Genomic DNA, 24855 nt, shown 5'->3' with positions numbered 1-24855 from the left:
AAAAGAAGTTTGAAACAAGTTGTAGCTGAAGTATCAGCAGTCCCAGTCACAGAGGTCACTGTCAGTACACTGCAGCCTTCCCCCAGGACAGCATGAAGCTTAATTCAAAGGAGATTTTCAGAAAACCCAGGAGATTTAAATGCATAAGTTGCAATCTCATGGCAAATGCATGAGTCTGTCTTCTCACTCTCAAAATTAAGCTCCTTTAGCTCCCATTTAAGTGGTTGGGAGAACCCTGGGCTCCTGCCATGCTTCTCTTGTCTGAACCTCACCTGATGGCTCTGACAAAGCTGAGAAGGCTTTGGTGGGCACTGATGGCATCCAGCTCTTTGCAGAGGGTGCTTAGCACTTAATAGGATCAGCCTCTTAGCCACTTGTGTGTTGTCCATCACCTCAGATGCCTCACCATTTCTGAGGCTATGCAACGCCCACCATATGTAATTAGCCAAGTAAGCTGCTTTCACCTTACCTCAAATGTTTGCCATGCTGATAATCCCAGCTAGGTGTCTGTATAAATGAGCCCCTTGTCCAAGGCAAAACGGAGGAATGCTCTTCTATAAGAAAATTAGGGAGTTGACAGAAATGTAAAGCTAAAGGTTTGCAAGATTGCTTTCGGTTGGCCAAACGTTTTGAGGTTTTGGGGTTGTTTTTGGAGGTCGTAGTGTTCACAGTTAGTTATTCAGCAGGACGTCTGGCAGCAGCTGCACATGGGAAAGCAGCTCACCCATGGCAAATCCTGTCCTCGAAAGCTACCAGAGTCTTAGCTTGTTTTGTTTCCTTTCCAGTCCTTTCTTATTCCTGTTTTAGCAAACACCAGAATCGTGTCCCTTCTTGGGATGAAAACTTGTGAGTTCATCAGTCAAGATGAAGCTTCAATTTTGGTCTGATTTGGTTTCTCTCTTGGAAAAGCTGAATGGTCGGATGGTCTTGGTATTTCTGCTCTTGTTTTTTTTGATTATTGACCTTGTGAGAAAGAGACGACCCAGGAATTTTCCTCCAGGGCCGCAGCTCTTTCCTCTCGTAGGAACCATTGTGGATTTAAAGCAGCCCCTCCATCTTGTACTGCAGAAGGTAAGAGCTCTGTGGACATTTCTCCTACTAATAATATCTTACCTCTTCCATGCCTTTTGTCACCAAACTGGGAAAATGCAAGGGTAGCCTCTGAAGAACTACCTATATAATAACCATGTATGATAGATGACCCTTCTTGATTTTATCTCTCACTATTACCTCCTCTTCCATGGGAGTAGGAAGGTCCAATGGAAAAGAAACCCATAACGGAGGAAGACCTACGTGTTCCTCCTCTTTCTTTCCATCTGACCATGACCATTCTCTTCTGGAGTCCAGGAAGGGCTGGGTCAGGCTGGGGGACAGACAGCAAGTGCTGAGTGAGAAATGAACTGTTGGGACTGTGAGGATCACCTCCAGAAATTTTCTTTGCTCAGAGGGTAACAATTTGCCCCACTACATCTGAAAGAAGCATTTAAGACTCTGAATTAACCAGCCCTGGGGCTTCTTCTATGTTGCGGAAAGAGGCAGTGATTGTTCTTGAAAGGTTTCCAGAGCTTTGACTCCCATCAAAGCCAACAAAAGAGAGATATTTTATACATGCTGAGTATGTCTCTCTGAAAAGGTGGGAGAAGTTCTGACTTGCTGGCTGTAAATGTCCTTTCTGGTGACTATTTATCTCTTGCTTTTACTTAGCAGGCTGACACCAGCTTATCTACCCTGGGTTTTCACATGCTACTAGCACAGATGTCCCCTGAGGGTACCCTTGGGGAAGACTGAAGCAGCAAGCTCAGAATATTTCATCAATACACACAGTTATTATTAAGAACATTAATCCCATTCATTTGCACACACACAATCATTGAAACACCCATTTGGTCCCAGGATGGTTTCAAGAGCCACCACAGCAGTTCAGGATGATTGTGTGTGCCTTTCCATGTAGACTCATACTGAGAAGAGGATGAGCTCCTTGGCAGAGAGAGGATGTGACTGTCCTTTGCTCTTATACATCAGGGAGGAGACACTAAGGCTAGCAGAGTCCATGCAAGGAAAATGGCTATAATTTGGACATAAATGCATTCAGGCTTAAAATTAGAAGTACATTTCTAGCCATAAGCAGTTGGAGCCCCCTTCTAAGCGGGAGAGCCACACTACTTTAAACACAAAGCTGATGAAAGGGATAATTTGTTTTAGTTTGTCCTCAGCAGGAAGAGCCTGAGTGTGGTGACCCAGGTGGTGCTTCCACCGTTTGTGCTCTTTCTGTGAAGAGGGATGGAGCAGATGACCATCAGTTACAAAGCAAGTCACGTCCTTCTTACAAGTCAAATTGATGCATACACCTGCTAAAACCCAGGTCACACCTGCTAACAAATATAAGGAAACCATCTCTCCCACACTACAGCTCTCCAGCTCTTTTTATGCCTTCTCCAGCCTTCATGGAATAGTTTAGATTGGATGGGGCCTCCAGGCTTGGGTTTGGGTTTTTCTTAAGTCCCCTTACTTCAAGTAGGATTAAATTTGAATTAGATCCCCTTCTTAAAGGTCTTGTCCAGATGAGTTTTTAAAATCCCCACCTTGTTGATCTCAGAGGGCAATGATCTGTCTTTCAGCTCACTGGTCAGTATGGGAACATCTTTAGTGTGCAGTTTGGAGGTCTGACTTTCGTGGTTGTCCATGGGTACCAGATGGTGAGAGAAGCTCTTGTCCACCAGGCTGAAATATTTGCTGATCGGCCAAATATTCCACTCCTCCAAGAAATATTCAAAGGCTTTGGTAAGCACAACTACCAGGATTTGGGGACAAATCTTTTATCTACTTGGAATGATAACAATTAGAGTGAAAGGAACAGGTTGGATTCAACCCTTGTGAACTTCACTGGGGAAGGCAAGAATTGAATTCAGACTAAAAATCTCCCAGGAGTATGTTTTAATCTCTCTGAGATTTAGGGATGAGGATGGGATCAAAGCCAGGGCTTGATGAAAGAGGAGAAATAAATTCAAGCTGCCCAGCAAACTACATATTGGAAGAGTTTTCCCCTTGGTTTTAGTTTCTCCTTTACTTTTTCTCGCTCAGTTGCATACAGCTCCAGAGATGGGATGTGGTGCTCTTGCCTGCAGCTTTGCCAGCAGCGTGACAGTGCTCATAGTATTTTGGCTTACACCTTTTTTTCCCACGCAAAATGACAAAGTAGCAGATTAAAGCAAACCCATAAAGCTAAAGATCTTTAGCATAAGCCAATTACTCTTGAATTTTGATTCCCAGGCAAAGACGTAGTTTTTCCATGTCTATGGGCTTTGTTTGCTTTGGTTTGGGGTTTTTGTTCACGATGAATGGATGTTTCTGAATCCTAATGCTCACACATGACCCAGAGAGAGGTTTGTTCACTTGTTTTTTCCACCTACAGGGCTCATATCTTCAAATGGGCACATATGGAGGCAACAGAGGAAGTTTGTTTTAGCAACACTGAAGAGCCTTGCTGTAAATTTTGAGGAAAAAGTGCAAGAGGAGAGCCGGTACCTTGTGGAGACGATTGAGGAGGAGAAAGGTGGGGGGTTAATGTACAGCACCGTGCTCAGAGCTTCCAGCTAAATGAACAATGAGAAGTAAAACCTTTACCCCAGCACAGCTCCTAACATGCAAAACATTTCTTCAATAGCTCAAATTTCTATCTTACACTTCCAGACTGTGCCTTTTAGCACTTGTTTTAAACCTCAGGCCTCCTATTTCAGTTCTTCCTTATTAATATCAAGCAAATATATAGTAGGTGGTTATTAAAACATGCATGTTTATATGGTTAAGAAGGTGTCTCCTGCATTCTGCAATCAGAATAAAACGCAGCTCTCCTGCTATCAGGCACTACCACTCAGAGGCTTAGTTAACCTCTGCTTGTCCTTGGTTTTGCAAAGTATTTTAAAACTTGTTTAGTCAGGCTTTTCTTTTGTGTCACACAAAGATGAAGTGTGTGTTTTGCTCTTTTATGGTCCAGCTTTTAAAAACTGCCAGAGGGATATTAGTAAGAATAATTTGTATGTTGGTACATGGGGGATGTTGCACTTCAGCTTTAAATAGAAGCAGATGGGGTTGAGCTAATTCTATGGAGCTATATATAGTAAACAAGAAAGATCTAAATAGGAATTGTGAAATTATATACTAAACTTGCTCCATTTTAATTGCTGTTGCACTGAACAGGCCAAATACTCCATGTTGCCAATTGATTATAGTCCTTTATATTCCTAATCAATAAACTAATTAAGCTGCTGGTTTGGGCCTTTCTTCCCATTAGCAATGACAAATAGTGATCATGTCCATCACTCTGATATCTGAGCACCAGCCTGGTTTAATTACTTTCTTGAAGAGTGGAGAGATCAGCAGTCCTGTGCAGAGTGCCTTGCATTTCAAAGTGATGCTCCCCAGTGTAGAGACAGCAGCTCAGGGCTGGGATGAGATTAGTTTCTCATGTCACAGCAAGGAGCTCTCCAGGCTGCTGAAATGTGTCCTGGGAGATGATGGTGTCTGCTCAACAGCCCTCCCAGGGAGTGCGGATATGACAAGTGTCACACCACACTCTTGTAAATGTGCTTCATGTCTGTGGGCCATATGAGCTGTTGCTGGAGTTTACAGTGGGCACAGTAATCTCCCCCATCTCACTTGATTTCTTTGTGGTGGACAACTAAAGGCCAGTGCAATGGTATTTTTGCAGTGTGGTTAGTCCTGAGCTCCCTGCTCTGGGCTAAGCTTTGAGGGACCAAACGTGTTGCAGCATCCAAACTCAATAGTCATAGCATGTCATGCTTCTGATTGTTTTCTCTGGTTTCAAACCCTGCTTCTGGTTGTTTTCCCTGGTGTTTCAAACCCTGCTTGGGCAGCTCTGTGCCAACATCATTGTCTGCCAGCAGCCTGGGCTGGAGACAGGAGGGGATGTCCTTGAGGAAAGGATATCATGGCCCACAAGGCCTAACCTACAATGGGATGGTGGAAGTGGTGGGGTGGGTGGGTACATCAAGACCCAGCTGAAGCCTTTAGCTGTTAAGCCTATGGTTGATAAGTAGGTGAGGTCTCACCCCAACTTTACAGCTGTGGTAGAGCTGTGGGTTTGACTGAGATTTGAAAGAAAAAAAAAGCAGCTGTCTTTAGAATCATGGAGCCACTTAGGCAGGGCAAGGCTCTTAAGATCATTCAGCCACCTAGCACTGCCATGGTTCACCACTAAACCATGTCCCCAAGTGCCACATCTACAAGCCTTCCATCACCGCTCTGGACAGCATATTTCTGTGCCTGACCACCCTTTTGGTAAAGAAATTTTCCCCAATATCCAATCTAAATCTCCCCTGACACAACTTGAGGTCAATTCCTCTTGTCCTGTCACATGCTACCTGGAAGAAGAACCCCCATCTGGCTAGAACCCCTTTTCAGGCAATTCCTTTCATTCTATTTCCTCCAGGACAACCATTTGACCCTCACTACAAAATTAATAGTGCTGTTTCAAACATCATCTGTTCCATAACCTTTGGGAGCCGTTTCGACTACCATGACAGCCGTTTCCAGGAATTACTGCACTTGCTGGCTGAAACACTGCTACTCATCGGAAGTTTCTGGGGCCAGGTAAAGACAGCTGGATGTTTTTCTAGCTTCAGATGCATGTAAGAGCTCAAAAACTGGAGTTTCTAAGGCACTGATATAATCTCCTTTTCCCTGTAGAAAAAGTCACGTTATAAGAAAAATGACCAAAAGTATTGTTCTACATTAGACTGAAAACACACACAAATCTATCAGGAAAGCAAGGAAGTAAGTTAAAATAATTTGGGCATATGGGGAAAAAAAACACTACAGGACTGTAAATGTAGTCTCTGCGTGGCCACATATCATGGGTCAGGTCTGATCTTTGTCCCCTCTATGAGGGCACTGAAGAGCTGATCTGCATCCACCTCATCTGTGGCCACCTCACATTTGGTGCAATCAGAGAATTTTACCAGCAGAAAACATCTGGGCCATTCTTATCTTGTTTGTACTTGTTTACATTTGTGTAAGTAAATGTGCACAAATTGGACCTTTGTAGCAAAACTGGTGTTTCTGCCTGGCAGCAAGTGGAGTTAATAAATTGCCCTGTCATCTTAACTATGATACCTGCTCTTTTCGAACTCAAGAAACGCTCTTTTGCTCTGTTTGATTTCTCACCAGTTGTATAACGCTTTTCCTTGGGTCATGAGCTGGCTGCCAGGACCCTTCAAGAAAATCTTCAGGCACTGGGAGAAACTTCAATATTTTGTGAAAGATGTGATTGCAAAGCACAAGGAGCATTTGGACCAGTCCGAGGCAGGAGATTATATTGACTGTTACCTGAGGGAAATAGAAAAGGTAGGAGGGAAATGCCTAAAGCCACTGAAAGGTTAACCCATAGAATGAGTAGAGAAGACTCGTCTGTTTTGTCAGGGGCGCTAATGCCTCAAGCTCCTCATGCCTTCTCCTCCCTACCTCTGCCATGTCAAACTCTAGCAACAGCAGGAGCCTGATTGCTTTGAAAACACACAGATTTATTTTTTTTTCCAATTGAAAGTATTTACACTTTGTCTTCTTCCCTTTTTCACTCTGTTACATGGTGTAGGAGGACTCTCAGGGAACACATTCAGGTTTATATGAGAGCTCTCAGGCCTGTGTTTGCTATTGGGAAACTTGACATTTAAAAACACTACCTGCATTCAAGAGTTGCTCTATAGCATCCAGAGTGTCTTTCAAAACAGTTCATAGGGGCTTAAAATTCAGTGAAAGTAAGACCTAGGAATTTCCAAGTCCAGGGCTGGTAGATAATAAAGGAGCAGCAGGATTTAAGTTACATACAAGTGGTTTGGGATCAGGCTTTTGAAAGCATCATCCCATCCTTAATAAGAGTTTTCATTACCATGTTTTTCTCCTAAGTTTAAAGGTGACACCAGCTCATATTTCCATGAGGAAAACCTGTTGTGCTGCACCTTGGACCTGTTCTTGACTGGGACTGAGACAACGGCGACCGCCATCCGCTGGGCCGTGCTCTACATGGCCACGTACCCCCACATCCAGGGTAGGGCCATGGATGGGTCCTTTGCTTATCCCAAAACTAGATATGTGAGACTCAGGGAACAGTTATCCCAGTTCTGCCATGTGTTGGATATGCCTGTGCACCAGGTATCTTATTGGGAATTTTTGGAAGGAGTGGTTGAGGGAGCTGGGAGTATTTAGCCTGGAAAAAAAGAGGCTCAGAGGGCTCAGGGGAGACCTTCTCATACTCTACAACTCCCTGAAAGGAGATTGTAACCAGGTGAGGCTCGGTTTCTTCTCCCAAGGAATAGGTGACTGGAGGAAAGGAAACAGCTTCAAGTTGTGCCAGGGGAAGCTTAGATTAGATAGGAGGGAAAATATCTTCACTGAAAGAGGCTGGAAGAGGGAAGTGATGGATTCACCACCCCTGGAAATCTTCCTAAAGGAGTATGGATGTGGTACTTGGGGACACGGTTTAGGGGTGGTCTGGCAGTATTGGGTAAATGGTTTGACTCAATGGTCTTAAAGGATTTTTCCTACCATAAAAATTCTATGATTCCATGAGGACAGGTTTTTGTTTTTTGGCTCTCCACAGAGAAAGTGCAGCTGGAAATCGACACAGTGCTTGGCCAGTCCCGCCAGCCCACGATGGCCGACAAGGAGAACATGCCCTACACCAGCGCGGTGCTGAGCGAGGTCCTGAGAATGGGCAACGTGGTGCCACTGGGGGTGCCCAGGATGGCCACCAGCGACACCACCCTGGCCGGCTTCCACCTGCCCAAAGTGCGTGGAGTCCACCAGCCTCCATCCTACCAGAGCAGGGTCTTCATAGCCCAAATTCCAAATCTCACCTGGAAGGGAACCAACCAGCAGGATCTTGCAGAGATATCACTGTTTATAGAAAATACAAGGCCTCCTGGTAGAGGGTGTGGGGCTGTTGCGGGTCTCAACTCCTTACAGAGGAGAATTGTGAGATCCTTATGGTGTTGGTCATGATTTCCAATTTTAAAAGATTTATCCCTTAAAATTTTATAATTGTGTATTCCACACATTATGGGAATAGAGGGCCAAGAAACATGGGAAAGCAAATAGTTTGTGTTTGTTAATTCCACAGAGTATTAAAAATCATCTATTAAAAATAGAACTTGATTAAAGCCAGGTAGTGGGTATTGCTGCACACACATTGTGCTGCAATTACGAAAGCAAATATCGGATTAGATACAACTAGCCTCTTCAATCTATATGGCTGATTGCATCCAGGAAAAATAGAAATAAAAAATCTGGGTGTTTTCCTCAACACTAATTAGAATATTTCTCTTGCTGATGGAGGATGTGGAGATAAACCAGATTAGGTTTGGGGTTTTTTTAAGGCACAATAAAACAAACTGATTCAAAAGTATTTGATTAAATTGCTTCAAATTCCTATGTGAATGCAGTGTTACCAATTTAAAGTTGTTTTATAGTAACATCACCTGTTACAGCAGTTCAAGGTGTGGATCAACACTATGGAGATACTTAAAGACACACAGAAGTGAACAATCCTGTACGTTTTCATCCTTATTCAATTACATAGCTTAGGGGGGAAAAAAAACCAAAGCATTTTGACTTAAGAAAATGTAGTTTACACTGTGTGTGGAACAGAGCTAATAATAACCCAGTCTGACAACACGTTGGCTCTTCTCCGCCACATAATCGCCCGCTTTCCCCACCTCTCACAGGGCACCACCCTGATGACCAGCCTGACTTCGATAATGTTCGACAAAAACGTGTGGGAGACTCCAGACACCTTTAATCCTGAACATTTCCTGGAAAACGGCCAGTACAGGAGGCGGGAGGCTTTTCTGCCCTTCTCTGCAGGTAGGATGATGGATGGGGAGGTGGTTTTCCTTTTTGCAATGCTTTTATTTTTTTTCCCCCCAAGACACAGCTTATAGAGTAGGGGGCACTTCTCCTGTCCAGCTTCCAGCCCATCCCCACAGTGAAAATCCCAGTCACTGTTATACTGGCTGCTCGGAGCAGGAGGGAAATCGATTTTGTTATTGCAGGATTAAAGAAATAAGCCTTTTTCCTCTTGCACAAGTTGCATAACCAGGGTTTTTTCACCATTTCCCCTTTCTGTCTATCTGAGCAGCCGCAGTTTGCTCAGCAGTAAACTTCTGGGTAAGGTTTGAGCAGATTGTGTGGGTGAACATTGCCACCTAACCTTTCCAGGAAGAAAAGCCTCAGCAGCCTGTGAGAGGCAGCGCAGGCAAGATGAGACTCAGAGGTGGCTGGAGCTCGCTCAGGACTTTTTTGGAGTATTTTTTGCTCCTTTTCAGGCAAGAGGGCTTGTCCCGGGGAGCAGCTCGCCAGGACTGAGCTCTTCATCTTCTTCGTAGCCCTCCTGCAGAAGTTCACCTTCCAGGCGCCGGCAGACACCACGCTGAGCTTTGCCTTCACGCTCAGCCTCACACGCTGCCCCAAGCCCTTCCAGATCTGCGCGTTGCCTCGTGACTGAGGCCAGCGTGGGGCTGCTCCATGATCCCCCTCTGCATCCCTCCACAAACTGGAGAGTGTCCCTTCCCCATCTGCCCCACAGATTTTGGGCTGCAGTGATGGGCCATGGAAGTCTAGCACCCACCAACATCTGGGTGGCAGGGGAAGGGCAGAAGGGCCACATTCTGTACACTGCACCAAAGACAACCCTTGTGGTTCTTCCCTTCATTTCATTCCTCCTCCCCTCTACCAGTTTGAAAAAATGCATGAATTTAAAAGCCTTATTACCTCATTTCCACTGTTAGCAACTCGCAGGAAGCTGTCTGCCACCTGCAAACCATGGTTTCGTGTTGACTTCTCCATGAGGGGATATGCCCATCACTCAGAGACCATTTAGCAACCACTAAATACCAGAGCTGCAGAACTCCATATAGCCAAGGGCTGTGTTTTCTGTCCTTTGGCAGGGAGAGCAGCTGGCCTTGGACGTGATGTACAAACCCTGAGCTTATGCCTGAGCACAAATTTGTACTTCAAGGTAGCCGTGGACAATCCTAAACCTCAGATGGGACTGGGCTTGGGCTCGGTGTGGTGGACACTACCTGCACCACCACACTGATGCTTCGAGAAGGAAATCACAGAATCACAAAATGGTTTTGGTTAGAAGAGACCTTAAAGATCATCCTGTTCCACCCCCCTACCATGGGCAGGGACACCTTCCACTAGACCAGGGTTGCTCCAAGCCCCAAATCAAAGTCCAACCTGGCCTTGAACACTTCCAGGGATTAAAAATATCTAAGCAGCGATCTCTGCAGCAGCAGCATGCATTTTTTGGATCTTAGAGAAAATATGGAAATTTTAATTAGGAAGCAACACAGGGGAAAAGCAGCATCTTCTACCAAAATTCCAGCCCAAGTGGGATGGCAAAAAGAGCTGTACAACTAGCAGGACTGGAATGATTATAAAAATACAGTATTGTGATATTGTAATAGAAATTAAAAAGGTTTGTGCTAATAAAATGTAAAACAGAAAAATTGCAAAAAAACCATCCCTCTGTTGCTTGGGAGCCCTTTATCCAAAGCACAAGAGAAGCAGAAGCAGCACAGAGTGTTGGAAGGGTCGTGCCTGTGGCGCTCACCACTGGCTGTCAGGAAGGAAGTGGCTTTGTGGTGAGAAGTCACCAGTTCAACACTTCCCCTCTCTTTGTGCCCAAGATTTGGGGCCCTGCATGATGGGCATGGACACAGCGTGGGGCCGAGGAACTGGGTTGGGACGTGGCCCCCTCGGTGACGGACACGCTGCTCCTGCCTGTCCCAGCTCCCTTTGGAGAAGAGTTCAATAAACATGCAACTTACTGGAAAGAGCTTTTCCATTTACATGGCCAAATATTTATGCTTAGAAAGGCTGTCTCCTGGCTGCTTCTGTCTGCAGTGGAGTCCCAGCAAAGATGGTTCTTTTTTCTCTTTTTTGGCTTCTCACCTTTCATAAAAGAATTTTCAATGGGCACCCACGTAGGACACAGAAGAGTTAACAGGAAAAGAGGATTCCATTGAGTTCCATTTCCACTGCTTTCCTCCTCCATCCCTGGCAATAACCACTTTGCTGCAGTACAAAGCAATCACTGTGCAGTGGCAGGTTTATGCCACAGGGGAGAGTCCTCTGCACATCACATGCCTGCCACACCTGGCACACAGGGATTCTGTCACTGAGCTGGCCTTCCAACTCAACACTTAAATCCCATTGCGTTTTTAATTAATGTTTAGCACTCACAGGTTCACAAGCTGTGTTGTCTTTCTCAAAGAGAAAACATAAAAGGTCTGAACTTGTCAAAGCCACTCAGAACCATGCATTCGTTTCTCTTCATTTTTTTCAACATGCTGCTGTAGGTCTGACCTCTTCATGTGGTTACAACTTGTATCATTTGAAGAGGCTTAGCAATGAATGAGAATTGTAATGAAGACATTCTCCTCAAAATCAGGTTTTCCCCCTTTAAGTTCCACAATAAAACAGGATTTAATTTTCAAACTACAAAAGTGTGAGGGTTATGGAGAACACATGAATAGCATCACCCCAGTGGCTCTGCTGCACCTTTGTGCCTTGTCATCGCCACTGGAAAACCCCAGTGGCCAAAACTGATGATCTCAAAAAGGGGGAAAGGAACCCAAAACATCCTTCAGAGCACGAGGTGGCAGCTGTCAAATGCAGAGCCAAGTGGTGCAAAGTCAAACTGTTCTGCAAACATTCTGCTGCTTTCACAATAAAACACAACATGTACATCAAAAGTAAACGTGGTGCACAAGCATGGACACCTCCCTGCCTCAGAGCCGCTCCAAGGGGGGAAATTCAGCACAGCCTGTTCCCATCTACCATGAAAGGGCCCCGGCCGGCAGAGCTGGGCATCTGCTTTGGCTTCTCAGCACCTGCCCCAACCGGAGGGGCTTTGGGAACCGCTCCACCACGGGCTACACACCCAAAAGGACAAGGGATGTCTGGGAAGGCATGGCTGGAGCGCTCGGGCAGGGCCAACCTCACGGCCAGAGCAGGTTGTTCTGCTTGCACTGTCCCGTGGGGATCAGAAAATGACGGTGCCTCGGAACCGCTGCAGAGCCTGGATGGCTCTTTGCTTCCAGCCCGCGTCACTCTGACACACAGAACCCGGAAGGAATCAGTCAGAGGGTTTGGGAAAGGTTTGTGCAACCTTATCTCGGATGCCCCCGGCAACCTGGGGCTTGGTCTGGGGCTCTTCAAAGCAGCGAACGAGCTCCTGCAGGCGAGGAAAGCTCGGGGCACTCGGAGCGGCTGGAGCCTGCCCGGCACCGTGGAGCTGACACCGGGACACGGCACAGTGAGGGCACCACGGGCATGAGAGAGCAGGGCTGGGGCTGAGCCAGCGGCTTGTGGGAACAGCGCAGGGAAGCTGCCGGAAGGTTTTAATCTTGATCCCGCAAAGCTCCTTTCTGTCCTTTAGACAAGGCAGGGATCACCGGGCTTTAGGGAAGCAGCGCTGGGAGGCGGGAGGGGAAAGGGGCAGCTGGGGGTGTTTTGGTTTGTGGTGGTTTGTGGTTTTCAATCGCAGCAGAGGAAATGCTCGAGTTTAATCAAGAAGGGGTTTAATCCTTGCTGAGAGCTGGGAAAGCAGGAGTCTGAACGCAGCCTCTAGAGCAGGGCAGCAAAAGCTGCTCCGTGTTCTCTTCTGTTTGTGCCCACAGAGCCAGCACATCACTCCTCTCCCCCTGTCCCTGGGGATTGATTCAGTGGTGCCCTGGGAGCTCAACTAGTCCTGACACATCATTGGACACGTTCCTATACGGCTCTCCTGTCCAGCCATGCTGCACTTTCTCTGGGACAGCATCTCCTTCTCTACACTCCTCATCTGCCTCGTTGTCTTCCTGTTTGTCGCTGACTACATGAAGAACAGAAACCCAAAGAACTTCCCTCCCACCCCTTTACGCCTTCCCTTTGTAGGGCACCTTTACTTGATGGTCTTCAAAGATCCCATAAGCTCAGTGCAGAAGGTACGGGCGTGGTGGGCACTGTGGGAGAAGGAACAGAGGGAATTGCAGCTGCAGGGAAAGGGTTAAAGCAGACACCATGGGCCAGGAAGGAGGTTTATCATCATAAGTGCCATTTACCTGGGTACGAGGTGGGGCACGAGTGTGCAGTGATCCCTGGGGCAAAGGGCACAACATGATCCTACAGTTGCTGTTGCAAATGTCAGAGCCTCACAGGACTGAGTTGGGGTCGGGAAGGGTGTTTGGGAAGGGAGCACAACAAAAGCTGGAAAAACACAGAACTGAAAAATCAAACCTTGAGAGGTTTACTTGATTTATGGCCAAAGAACAACAACTCTGATCAGTGATTCAGGGAAAGAGGAAAGAAAAAACACTCTACAGTCAGGCAGAGATTTGTGCACAAATTCTGTTTCCTCTCCCACCCTCAGCTTCCCTTTATTTTTACCTGTGCCCTATAACAGGGCTGTCACTGTCCCAACAGACACATTCACTTCAAATGAAATCCCCTTTATTTATTTCCTCACCCAGGCTAATGAAATATATGGTGACATCTTCGGCATGTCCATGGGCAGCAACAGGTTTGTGATAGTAAATGGGATGCGACTGGTTAAGGAAGTCCTTGTAAACCAAGGCGAAGACTTCCTAGAGCGCCCAGAAATGCCTACTGAAATCTTCAGCAAGATAGGTGAGTGATCCCTCAGGACATGCACCTCAGCTGGGAGGTCCAGGTGTTGGCCCTGCAGAGGTCTGAGACAGATGGGGAGAAGGCAGAGCCCTGGAGCTTTTCTGCTCCCTGGGGGATCGGCCTTGGCTCACAGGGGGCTCTTTCTGCCAGGACTGATCAACTCCAGTGGGCACTTGTGGAAGGCACAGAGGAGGTTCACCTTGACCACCCTCCGAAACTTTGGCTTGGGGAAGAGGAGCGTGGAGGAACGCATCCAGGAGGAATGCCGATTCCTCGTGGATGCCATTAAGGATGAGCAGGGTGAGTGCCTCCCTCAGCAGCTGGACTGCAGGCAGGAACAGGCCTGTTATCATTGCACCCATGGTTCACTGCATGCTGGAAAATACCTCACCTTACAAGGGATGCTGCAGCCCCACCAGCGGCCCTGCTCCCTCCTGCAGGGGTCTGGCCTTCAAACTGCCTGGTGAGTGCAGGCAGGTAACACCCCACACATTGTTCATAGCCCACCTCCTGCCTCCTGCTCTCTGGGAGATCTCTGGGAAATACCATGTGTGTATAAACACTGATGTTCACAAGGAATTCCAGTGACATCAACAATGATATTTCCAATGAATTCCACTGACATCCCTCTCCTGCAGATCTTCCTTTTCAAAGGAAGCAAACATCTCTATAACCTGATAGAACTGGGACTACTGGGGTTTCCCAGACAAGCTTGGCCAGCTCATGGGGGCAGCGAGGTGTCCAAAGAAAGCAGTGACACAGGATGGTCACTGGGACCACTCATTTCATTTGTATTTGTTGACCATTTTACCTTTACCAAGTGTGTTTTCTTCTCCTTTTCTGACAAGACCAGAAAATAATTGTTCTTTTCATTCTTCAGGGAATCCTTTTGACCCTCAGTTTACACTCACTAACGCTGTTTCAAACGTCATCTGCTCCCTCACCCTCGGCAATCGGTTTGACTACCACGATAAGGACTTCCGAAACTTGCTGAAGCTTCTCCATGAGATGATTATCCTCCAAGGAGACATCACAGCCCAGGTACAGCCGTCCTGTCACTGACCCACAGCCACAGTTTCTTCTCTGGAGTCATCCTCAGAGCTCAGTGTTGTCATCACCAAACCTGTCTTTGCTGATTCCTTTGCACAGGGTAGATTTGCCTGTAATTTCTTTCTGCCTTAGTTTCAAGCTGGGCCTTGCTTACGCTACCTCCTCTCACCCAGCATCACTTTTCCTGACCATTGACTGCCAACCTGCCTGCTATAATACCTGGGAACACACAAGTCTTTCCTTCATGAGGGATTCCTTCTCATCTTCAGATGAGCTATTTCCACCAACTCCAGCACTTCAAACCTCAATTTGGCTTTTTGAAGGGGTTTTCAGTCCATTATTCAAGTTGTCTTTCTCCTTTTGTGTCCAAAGCTGTACAACTCTTTTCCCATCTATAATGAAGTTCCTCCCTGGAGCACACCAAACCATTTTCAAAAACTCAAAGTTCTTGAAAAGCTATATGGAAGAGCAGATCAACAAACACAAGGAGGATTGGAATCCCTCAGAGAGCCGGGACTACATCGACAGCTACCTGCAGGAGATAGCCAAGGTCAGCAATGCAGAGCAAAGCCTTCTGCAGCAGGGCTTAGAAATGAGGAGGGATGAGAAACGAGCCCAAATTCTCCAGCTGAGTTTAGGACAGCACATCAGGCTCTGGGCACCCATTAGTGGGATGGAATGGCAGGGGGTCAGCAGCTCCTGCCCAAATTCTTGTGTGGTTTACACTAGGCTTAGTGTCAGGACTGCCCTCAGTGTTCCTGCAGCACTAACACACCTTTTTGTGAAGGACAAGGGCAGTGACACCTTCCGGGAGGAACATCTTATCATGTGCTTGCTTGACCTGATGTTTGCTGGAACAGAGACCACTTCCTCAACCCTCCGCTGGGCTCTGCTGTTCATGGCCTTACATCCAGAAATTCAAGGTACAAGTAGCAAAAGGTCAGGGTTTCCCTTCCTTTTATCTCTCACAGCTTTGTGAGAGACACTTTTCTTGAGGGAAAAGTTGTGAATCTCCCTGCAGTCACACAAAAAAGGTGCAAACAGGGGCAGGTGTCCCCTTAGGAGTCCGTCCCAGCCACAACCTTGTGTTATTCCGAAGGGTTTTATCCCTGGGCCTCAGCTGATTCCTGCTCTTTCCCACCAGCCCGCGTGCAAGCTGAGATCGACGCCGTCATCGGACAGGCACGGCAGCCAGTGCTGGAGGACAGGAACAACATGCCCTACACCAACGCCGTCATCCATGAGGTGCAGAGGAAAGCCAACATCGTCCCTTTCAATGTGCCAAGAATGGCAGTAAAGGACACAACTCTGGATGGCTTCTTCATCCCAAAGGTAAGCTCATTCCTGAGCACTGGGACCTCAGGGAGACTCCCAGCTCCCCAGGCACAACTCACCAGGCCAGGTCCCTCCTGCACAGACACGCTGTCCCTGCCGTGTCCAGAGTTCACTCCTGCTGAATGTGGATTTTTGCCATCCAACCAACCAACCAATATTCTCCAGCTCCCCAAATGGTGCAGAGCCCTACAGGGTGCCACACCCCCCGGGCACAGATCCCAAGTTCACAGAGCTCTTAGAGGAAATCTGGCCCAAGATTACAGCAGACAAAAGGGATGCTGATGAGTGGAAAATGTGGTTCTATAATCCCTGAACCTCCAAAGAAACCCTGGCCCTGGAGGGGTTGTTAAACAACGAATTGCAGTAGAATTTGACTTTGCATGTTCTTCATGGAGAGATTGCAAGATAAAGCTGCCCCTCCTGCTGTCAGTGCCACTGGAAGTGTGATCTATTTTTCTTTTTCTCCTCTTAGGGCACTATTGTGATGACAAATATAACCTCTGTGATGTTTGACAAGAACGAGTGGGAAACCCCCGACACTTTTAACCCCGGGCATTTCCTGAAGGATGGGAAGTTCTGGAAAAGGGAATATTTTCTAGCATTTTCTGTGGGTAAGATCTACTGAATTGTGGTGTTTTCGTGCTGAGGCTCCAGGCTTAGGTTTCCAGGTGCATGGATAGAAAAGGCATATACAGTCATGAGGTGCCAATCAAAAAGTGGCCATGTGGTCATTCCAAAGCACCACAACCACACTCAGAGCCCTTTGTTTTCTCTCTTTTTAAATGCAAGGAAGGAAGATGAGATGAATAAAAAACCGTGATAATTCCAGAGACCCCAGGAACAGCTTAACCAGGGCAGAAGCATGACTGTATATGGTTAAAAAGACAAGCCCTTGCAATGTTATGCAATATGGGGGCAGCCCGTGTTGCAATGCCAGTGTCCTCATTGGGAAACTCAGGTTGGGCTACAAAACCTATCCAGGATGGGGTTTGGGTGACAGAGGTTTGGGTAAGAGAGCTGGATCATGGTCCTAAGGGATGGTAGAATCATTTCCATCAGCAAAAGCTCAGTCTGAGGATGCTGTGGGTTGCTGTCTCCGCAGGGAAGCGCGCCTGCCTGGGCGAGGTGCTGGCCCGCTCCGAGCTCTTCCTCTTCTTCACGTCTCTGCTCCAGAAATTCACCTTCCAGGCACCCCCGGACACCACGCTCAGCCTCCAGCCCATGGCAGGCACGACAATTGACCCAGAACCCTACAAGATCTGCGCTGTGCCTCGGTAGGGAAGCCTTGGCTACCATCCTCACAGGGAAAATCCTTTGTCAGGAACGCTGAAAACAAGCCCTCAACAGCTCGTCTGTGCTAATCAAATAAAAACCAGAAAAGCTGCAAAAAAATAATCCTTCTGTTGCTTGGGAGCCCTTTATCCAAAGCCCAAGAGAAGCAGAAGCAGCACAGAGTGTTGGAAGGGTCGTGCCTGTGGCGCTCACCACTGGCTGTCAGGAAGGAAGTGGCTTTGTGGTGAGAAGTCACCAGTTCAACACTTCCCCTCTCTTTGTGCCCAAGATTTGGGGCCCTGCATGATGGGCATGGACACAGCGTGGGGCCGAGGAACTGGGTTGGGACGTGGCCCCCTCGGTGACGGACACGCTGCTCCTGCCTGTCCCAGCTCCCTTTGGAGAAGAGTTCATTAAACATGCAACTTACTGGAAAGAGCTTTTCCATTTACATGGCCAAATATTTATGCTTAGAAAGGCTGTCTCCTGGCTGCTTCTGTCTGCAGTGGAGTCCCAGCAAAGATGGTTCTTTTTTCTCTTTTCTTGGCTTCTCACCTTTCATAAAAGACTTTTCAATGGGCACGCACGTAGGACACAGAAGAGTTAACAGGAAAAGAGGATTCCATTAAGTTCCATTTCCATTGGTTTCCTCCTCCATCCCTGGCAATAACCACTTTGCTGCAGTACAAAGCAATCACTGTGCAGTGGCAGGTTTATGCCACAGGGGAGAGTCCTCTGCACATCACATGCCTGCCACACCTGGCACACAGGGATTCTGTCACTGAGCTGGCCTTCCAACTCAACACTTAAATCCCATTGCGTTTTTAATTAATGTTTAGCAGTCATGGGCTCACAAGTTGTGTTGTCTTTCTCCAAGAGTGAAAAAAAGATCTTTTTTCCCCCTTTAATTTTCACCATAAAACAGGGATTTAATTTTCAAGCTTCCCCAGTGTGAGGGCTATGGATGAATGGCATCACTCCAGTGGCTCTGCTGCACCTCTGAGCCTTGTTATCACCACTGGACAACCCCAGTGGCCAAAACTGATGATCTCAAAAGTGGGGAAAGGAACCCAAAACATCCTTCAGAGCACGAGGTGGCAGCTGTCAAATGCAGAGCCAAGTGGTGCAAAGTCAAACTGTTCTGCAAACATTCTGCTGCTTTCACAATAAAACACAACATGTACATCAAAAGTAAACGTGGTGCACAAGCATGGACACCTCCCTGCCTCAGAGCCGCTCCAAGGGGGGAAATTCAGCACAGCCTGTTCCCATCTACCATGAAAGGGCCCTGGCCAGCAGAGCTGGGCATCTACTTTGGCTTCTCAGCACCTGCCCCAGCTCTGTGGGGCTTTGGGAACCGCTCCACCACGGGCTACACACCCAAAAGGACAAGAGATGTCTGGGAAGGCATGGCTGGAGCGCTCGGGCAGGGCCAACCTCACGGCCAGAGCAGGTTGTTCTGCTTGCACTGTCCCGTGGGGATCAGAAAATGACGGTGCCTCGGAACCGCTGCAGAGCCTGGATGGCTCTTTGCTTCCAGCCCGCGTCACTCTGACACACAGAACCCGGAAGGAATCAGTCAGAGGGTTTGGGAAAGGTTTGTGCAACCTTATCTCGGATGCCCCCGGCAACCTGGGGCTTGGTCTGGGGCTCTTCAAAGCAGCGAACGAGCTCCTGCAGGCGAGGAAAGCTCGGGGCACTCGGAGCGGCTGGAGCCTGCCCGGCACCGTGGAGCTGACACCGGGACACGGCACAGTGAGGGCACCACGGGCATGAGAGAGCAGGGCTGGGGCTGAGCCAGCGGCTTGTGGGAACAGCGCAGGGAAGCTGCCGGAAGGTTTTAATCTTGATCCCGCAAAGCTCCTTTCTGTCCTTTAGACAAGGCAGGGATCACCGGGCTTTAGGGAAGCAGCGCTGGGAGGCGGGAGGGGAAAGGGGCAGCTGGGGGTGTTTTGGTTTGTGGTGGTTTGTGGTTTTCAATCGCAGCAGAGGAAATGCTCGAGTTTAATCAAGAAGGGGTTTAATCCTTGCTGAGAGCTGGGAAAGCAGGAGTCTGAACGCAGCCTCTAGAGCAGGGCAGCAAAAGCTGCTCCGTGTTCTCTTCTGTTTGTGCCCACAGAGCCAGCACATCACCCCTCTCCCCCTGTCCCTGGGGATTGATTCAGTGGTGTCCTGAGAGCTCAACCTGCCCTGACACATCATTGGACACGTTCCTATACGGCTCTCCTGTCCAGCCATGCTGCACTTTCTCTGGGACAGCATCTCCTTCCCTACACTCCTCATCTTCCTCATTGTCTTCCTGTTTGTTGCTGACTACATGAAGAACAGAAACCCAAAGAACTTCCCTCCCACCCCTTTACGCCTTCCCTTTTTAGGTCACATCTACATGATGGACTTCAAAGCTCCCCATATCACAGTGGAGAAGGTATGGGCATGGAGGGCACTGTGGGAGAAGGGACAGAGGGAACTGCACCTACAGGGAAGGGATTAAACCAGACCCCATGGGCCAGCAAGGCAGGCAGGAGGTTTGTCCTCACTGGTTTGCCTGGGTACAAGCTGGGGCACAAATGGGAGTGATCCCTGGGGCAAAGGGCACAACATGATCCAACAGTTGCCATCGCAGCTCTAGGAGCCCCCTAGGACTGAGTTGGGGGCTGGAGAGGTGCTTGGGAAGGGAGCACAACAAAACCTGGAAAAACACAGAACTGAAAAACTAAACCTGGAGAGGTTTACTTGATTTTTGGACAATTAACACCAACTCCTGATCAGTGACTTAGGAAAAGAGAAAACACTCTGCAATCAGGCAGAGATTTGTGCACAAATTCTGTGTCCCCTACCACTCTCAGCTTCCCTTATTTTTACCTGTGCCCTATGACAGAATTGTCCTGTGTCCTAACAGACACATTCACTTCAAATGAAATCCCCTTTACTTATTTCCCCTCCCAGTACACTAAAAATTATGGTGACATCTTCGGCATGTCCATGGGCAGCATGAAGCTTGTGGTAGTAAACAGGATGCGACTGATTAAGGAAGTGCTTGTAAACCAAGGAGAAGACTTCCTTGAGCGCCCAGAAATTCCTATGGATATGTTCAGCAAGATAGGTGAGTGATCCCTCAGGACATGCACCTCAGCTGGGAGGTCCAGGTGTTGGCCCTACAGAGGTCTGAGACAGATGGGGAGAAGGCAGAGCCCTGGAGCTTTTCTGCTCCCTGGGGATCGGCCTTGGCTCACAGGGGGCTCTTTCTGCCAGGACTGATCTCCTCCAGTGGGCACTTGTGGAAGGCACAGAGGAGGTTCACCTTGACCACCCTCCGAAACTTTGGCTTGGGGAAGAGGAGCGTGGAGGAACGCATCCAGGAGGAATGCCGATTCCTCGTGGATGCCATTAAGGATGAGCAGGGTGAGTGCCTCCCTCAGCAGCTGGACTGCAGGCAGGAACAGGCCTGTTATCATTGCACCCATGGTTCACTGCATGCTGGAAAATACCTCACCTTACAAGGGATGCTGCAGCCCCACCAGCGGCCCTGCTCCCTCCTGCAGGGGTCTGGCCTTCAAACTGCCTGGTGAGTGCAGGCAGGTAACACCCCACACATTGTTCATAGCCCACCTCCTGCCTCCTGCTCTCTGGGAGATCTCTGGGAAATACCATGTGTGTATAAACACTGATGTTCACAAGGAATTCCAGTGACATCAACAATGATATTTCCAATGAATTCCACTGACATCCCTCTCCTGCAGATCTTCCTTTTCAAAGGAAGAAAACATCTCCATAACCTGATAGAACTGGGACTACTGGGGTTTCCCAGACAAGCTTGGCCAGCTCATGGGGGCAGCGAGGTGTCCAAAGAAAGCAGTGACACAGGATGGTCACTGGGACCACTCATTTCATTTGTATTTTTGACCATTTTACCTTTACCAAGTGTGTTTTCTTCTCCTTTTCTGACAAGACCACAAGACAATTGATCTTTTCCTTCTCCAGGGAATCCTTTTGATCCTCAGTTTACACTCACTAACGCTGTTTCAAACGTCATCTGCTCCCTCACCCTCGGCAATCGGTTTGACTACCACGATGAGGACTTCCAAAACTTGCTGAAGCTGATGCATGAGACGGTTTTACTTCAGGGAGCTGTCACAGCCCAGGTACATCCGTCCTACCACCACCCCAAAGCCACAGTTTCTTCTCTGGAGTCATCCTCAGAGCTCAGTGTTGTCATCACCAAACCTGTCTTTGCTGATTCCTTTGCACAGGGTAGATTTGCCTGTAATTTCTTTTTGCCTCACTTTCAAGCTGAGCCTTGCTCATGCTGCTTTCTCTCACCCAACATCACTTTTCCTGCCCATTGACTGCCAACCTGCCTGCTATAGTACCTGGGAAGTCTTTCCTTCATGAGGGATTCCTGCTCCTCTGGAGATGAGCTATTTCCACCAACTCCAGCACTTCAGCAAGCACAGCATTTGTGTGTGCAGGATCCTCAATTTGGCTTTTTGAAGGGATTTTCAGTCCATTATTCAAGTTGTCTTTCTCCTTTTGTGTCCAAAGCTGTACAACTCTTTCCCATCTATAATGAAGTTCCTCCCTGGAGCACACCAAACCATTTCTAAAAACTGGAAGTGGCTGAAAAACTACATGCAAGAGCAGATCAACAAACACAAGGAGGATTGGAACCCTCGGAGAGCCGGGACTACATCGACAGCTACCTGCAGGAGATAGCCAAGGTCAGCAATGCAGAGCAAAGCCTTCTGCAGCAGGGCTTAGAAATGAGGAGGGATGAGAAACGAGCCCAAATTCTCCAGCTGAGCTGCCTGTGTGGCCATTTAGGAGCTTAGGATGCACATCAGGCTCTGGGCACCCATCAGTGGGATGGGATGGCAGGGGGTCAGCAGCTCCTGCCCAAATTCTTGTGTGGTTTGGACTAAGACTGGAGTCAGGACAGCCCTCACTGTTCCTGCAGCACTAACACACCTTTTTGTGAAGGACAAGGGCAGTGACACCTTCCGGGAGGAACATCTCGTCGCCTGCACCCTCGATCTAATGTTTGCTGGAACAGAGACCACTTCCTCAACCCTCCGCTGGGCTCTGCTGTTCATGGCCTTACATCCAGAAATTCAAGGTACAAGTAGCAAAAGGTCTGGGTTTCCCTTCCTTTTATCCCTCACAGCCTTGTGAGAGACACTTTTCTTGAGGGAAAAGTTGGGAATCTCCCTGCACTCACACAAAAATGTGCAAACAGGGGCAGGTGTCCCCTTAGGGGACCCTCCCAGCAACAACCTTGTGTTATTCCGAAGGGTTTTGTCCCTGGGCCTCAGCTGATTCCTGCTCTTTCCCACCAGCCCGCGTGCAAGCTGAGATCGACGCCGTCATCGGACAGGCACGGCAGCCAGTGCTGGAGGACAGGAACAACATGCCCTACACCAACGCCGTCATCCATGAGGTGCAGAGGAAAGCTAACATCGTCCCTTTGAGCATGCCAAGAGTTGCAGCAAAGGACACAACTCTGGATGGCTTCTTCATCCCAAAGGTAAGCTCATTCCTGAGCACTGGGACCTCAGGGAGACTCCCAGCTCCCCAGGCACAACTCACCAGGCCAGGTCCCTCCTGCACAGACACGCTGTCCCTGCCGTGTCCAGAGTTCACTCCTGCTGAATGTGGATTTTTGCCATCCAACCAACCAATATTAATTTAAACAAATAATTGCAGTAGAATTTGACTTTGCATGTTCTTCATGGAGAGAGTGCCCCTCCTGCTGTCAGTGCCACTGGAAGTGTGATCTATTTTTCTCCTCTTAGGGCACTGTTTTAACAACAAATATAACCTCTGTGATGTTTGACAAGAATGAGTGGGAAACCCCTGACAGTTTTAACCCTGGGCATTTCCTGAAGGATGGGAAGTTCTGGAAAAGGGAATGTTTTCTGGCATTCTCTATGGGTAAGTTTTGCAAAATTGTGCTAAGGCACTGGCCTTGGGTTTCCTACTGCATGATGGAGATGGAGAGGAAAAGAGTGATGGAAATGGCAGATGCACCCAGGAGATGCCGCTCCAAAAGTGGTCATCCCAAAGCACCACAGCCACACTCAGAGCCCACTCTTGTCTCTCTTTTTAAATGCAGAGAAGGGAGATGAGGATGAATAAAAATCCCTTGTAATTCCAGACACCCCAGGAACTCCTTCACCAGGGCAGAAGCATCACTCTGTGCTGCTGCTCCCACATGGCTGAGTTCACTGGGGCCTCACTGTTGCCACCCCAGGCTACCCCAGCCAGCAGCTTCCCTGGGGAGGTGGCTTTTAGCACCCCTGTTTCCCATGCCAGCATCACACACCTTCTCAGTTTGGGCTGCAAAACTCATCCTGGGAAGGGATCAGGGACCATGGTCCTAAGGGAAGGCAGAATCACTTCCATCAGCAAAAGCTCAGTCTGAGGATGCTGTGGGTTGCTGTCTCCGCAGGGAAGCGTGCCTGCCTGGGTGAGGTGCTGGCCCGCTCCGAGCTCTTCCTCTTCTTCACGTCTCTGCTCCAGAAATTCACCTTCCAGGCACCCCTGGACACCACGCTCAGCCTCCAGCCCGTGATGGGCATCACGATGGCCCCACAGCCCTACAAGATCTGTGCTGTGCCTCGGTAGGGAAGCCTTGGCTACCATCCTCACAGGGAAAATCCTTTGTCAGGAACGCTGAAAACAAGCTTTTGGCAGCTCCCTTGGGCTCGAGGGAGATGCAGGGCAGTTTGTTTCTTTTAAAGCAGTTGCTAAACAATTTCTTTTACATGTTGACCTTGTGCTCTGTTTGCCATGAGAAAGGTCATGAGCCTGGTAGGTGCCAGGCCCTATGGCACTTTAAATGGATCAGGGGTTTGGGACCTTCCTAATTACATGATGGATGGCCATAGTTCACCTTGGCAAAATGAGGGACACTTGAGAGATTGCAGTGTAGAGGCTGTGGCTGTGTAGAGTTGAAGAGCAATAGCAGCCCTTGTTTTATAACACTAATACAAGCAGTAATTCATCAACATTTTAAGGAAATGTACTCACAAAAAAAAAAAAAAAAAAGTCTCTAACACCTGTCTGATGCATCAATAAACGTTTACCAAAACATTTTTGGCATGAAGCATTCTGCAAAGTAAAGACCAACACAGGCCATGTCCAGCACTCGCTGTAGCCTTTGGGCTGCCCCACATTGGTGCAGCATTGCAGGAGGCTAGCACTGTAGCAGCAAAGCCAATTCCAATGAACTGATGGAAAAAAATGGCCCTGACAGCACAAGTAAACTAGAATTAGGATATTCAAAAATCCTTTTTACCTGCCCAGCATCACTAAGTGGCTGATGTGTCCAGGGGCGGAGGGGTGAGCGCCAGTAAAACATGATGCACTCAAGATTCTAATGGAATCCCTTGGAAAACACCAACAATAAATTACTATTTTAAACAATCACATGCAAGGTGAAACAGTCCCAAGATTCACAAGTGATGGTTAACACCAATGAACGCATTGACTGGGTCATGGTTGCACCACAGG

At 48.1% G+C, this 24855-nt stretch overlaps 3 protein-coding genes across 3 annotated transcripts; all 3 read left to right on the top strand.

Annotated features, from left to right (window-relative positions):
• Positions 1-864: 864 nt before the first annotated feature.
• LOC126635371 (cytochrome P450 2J2-like) lies at positions 865-11560 on the top strand. Its single transcript, XM_050306564.1, has 9 exons — positions 865-1071; positions 2619-2781; positions 3413-3553; positions 5450-5610; positions 6187-6363; positions 6922-7063; positions 7616-7803; positions 8739-8877; positions 9339-11560. The coding sequence occupies exons 1-9, from the start codon at positions 865-867 to the stop codon at positions 9515-9517; spliced, it is 1497 nt and encodes a 498-aa protein (XP_050162521.1). The 3' UTR covers positions 9518-11560.
• Positions 11561-12528: 968 nt separating this feature from the next.
• On the top strand, positions 12529-17953 carry LOC126635375 (cytochrome P450 2J2-like). Its single transcript, XM_050306569.1, has 9 exons — positions 12529-13007; positions 13533-13689; positions 13840-13989; positions 14570-14738; positions 15112-15289; positions 15527-15662; positions 15884-16071; positions 16547-16685; positions 17177-17953. Exons 1-9 carry the CDS (start codon positions 12819-12821, stop codon positions 17350-17352), a joined length of 1482 nt encoding a protein of 493 aa, XP_050162526.1. The 5' UTR covers positions 12529-12818; the 3' UTR covers positions 17353-17953.
• A 1284-nt stretch (positions 17954-19237) lies between these two features.
• Positions 19238-24435, top strand: LOC126635372 (cytochrome P450 2J2). The gene is given in 10 exon segments (XM_050306565.1): positions 19238-19771; positions 20293-20449; positions 20599-20748; positions 21328-21488; positions 21889-22006; positions 22009-22064; positions 22324-22459; positions 22680-22867; positions 23136-23274; positions 23792-24435. Coding segments are annotated over 10 exon segments (1470 nt in total). The 5' UTR covers positions 19238-19582; the 3' UTR covers positions 23968-24435.
• Positions 24436-24855: the final 420 nt, after the last annotated feature.

This window comes from Myiozetetes cayanensis, unplaced genomic scaffold, assembly GCF_022539395.1.
Source record: "Myiozetetes cayanensis isolate MyiCay16 unplaced genomic scaffold, myiCay2020 scf12, whole genome shotgun sequence".
Taxonomy (NCBI): Eukaryota; Metazoa; Chordata; class Aves; order Passeriformes; family Tyrannidae; genus Myiozetetes; species Myiozetetes cayanensis.
The sequence above is the reverse complement of the archived record's forward strand: the minus strand, read 5'-3'. Positions and strand labels throughout refer to the sequence as shown.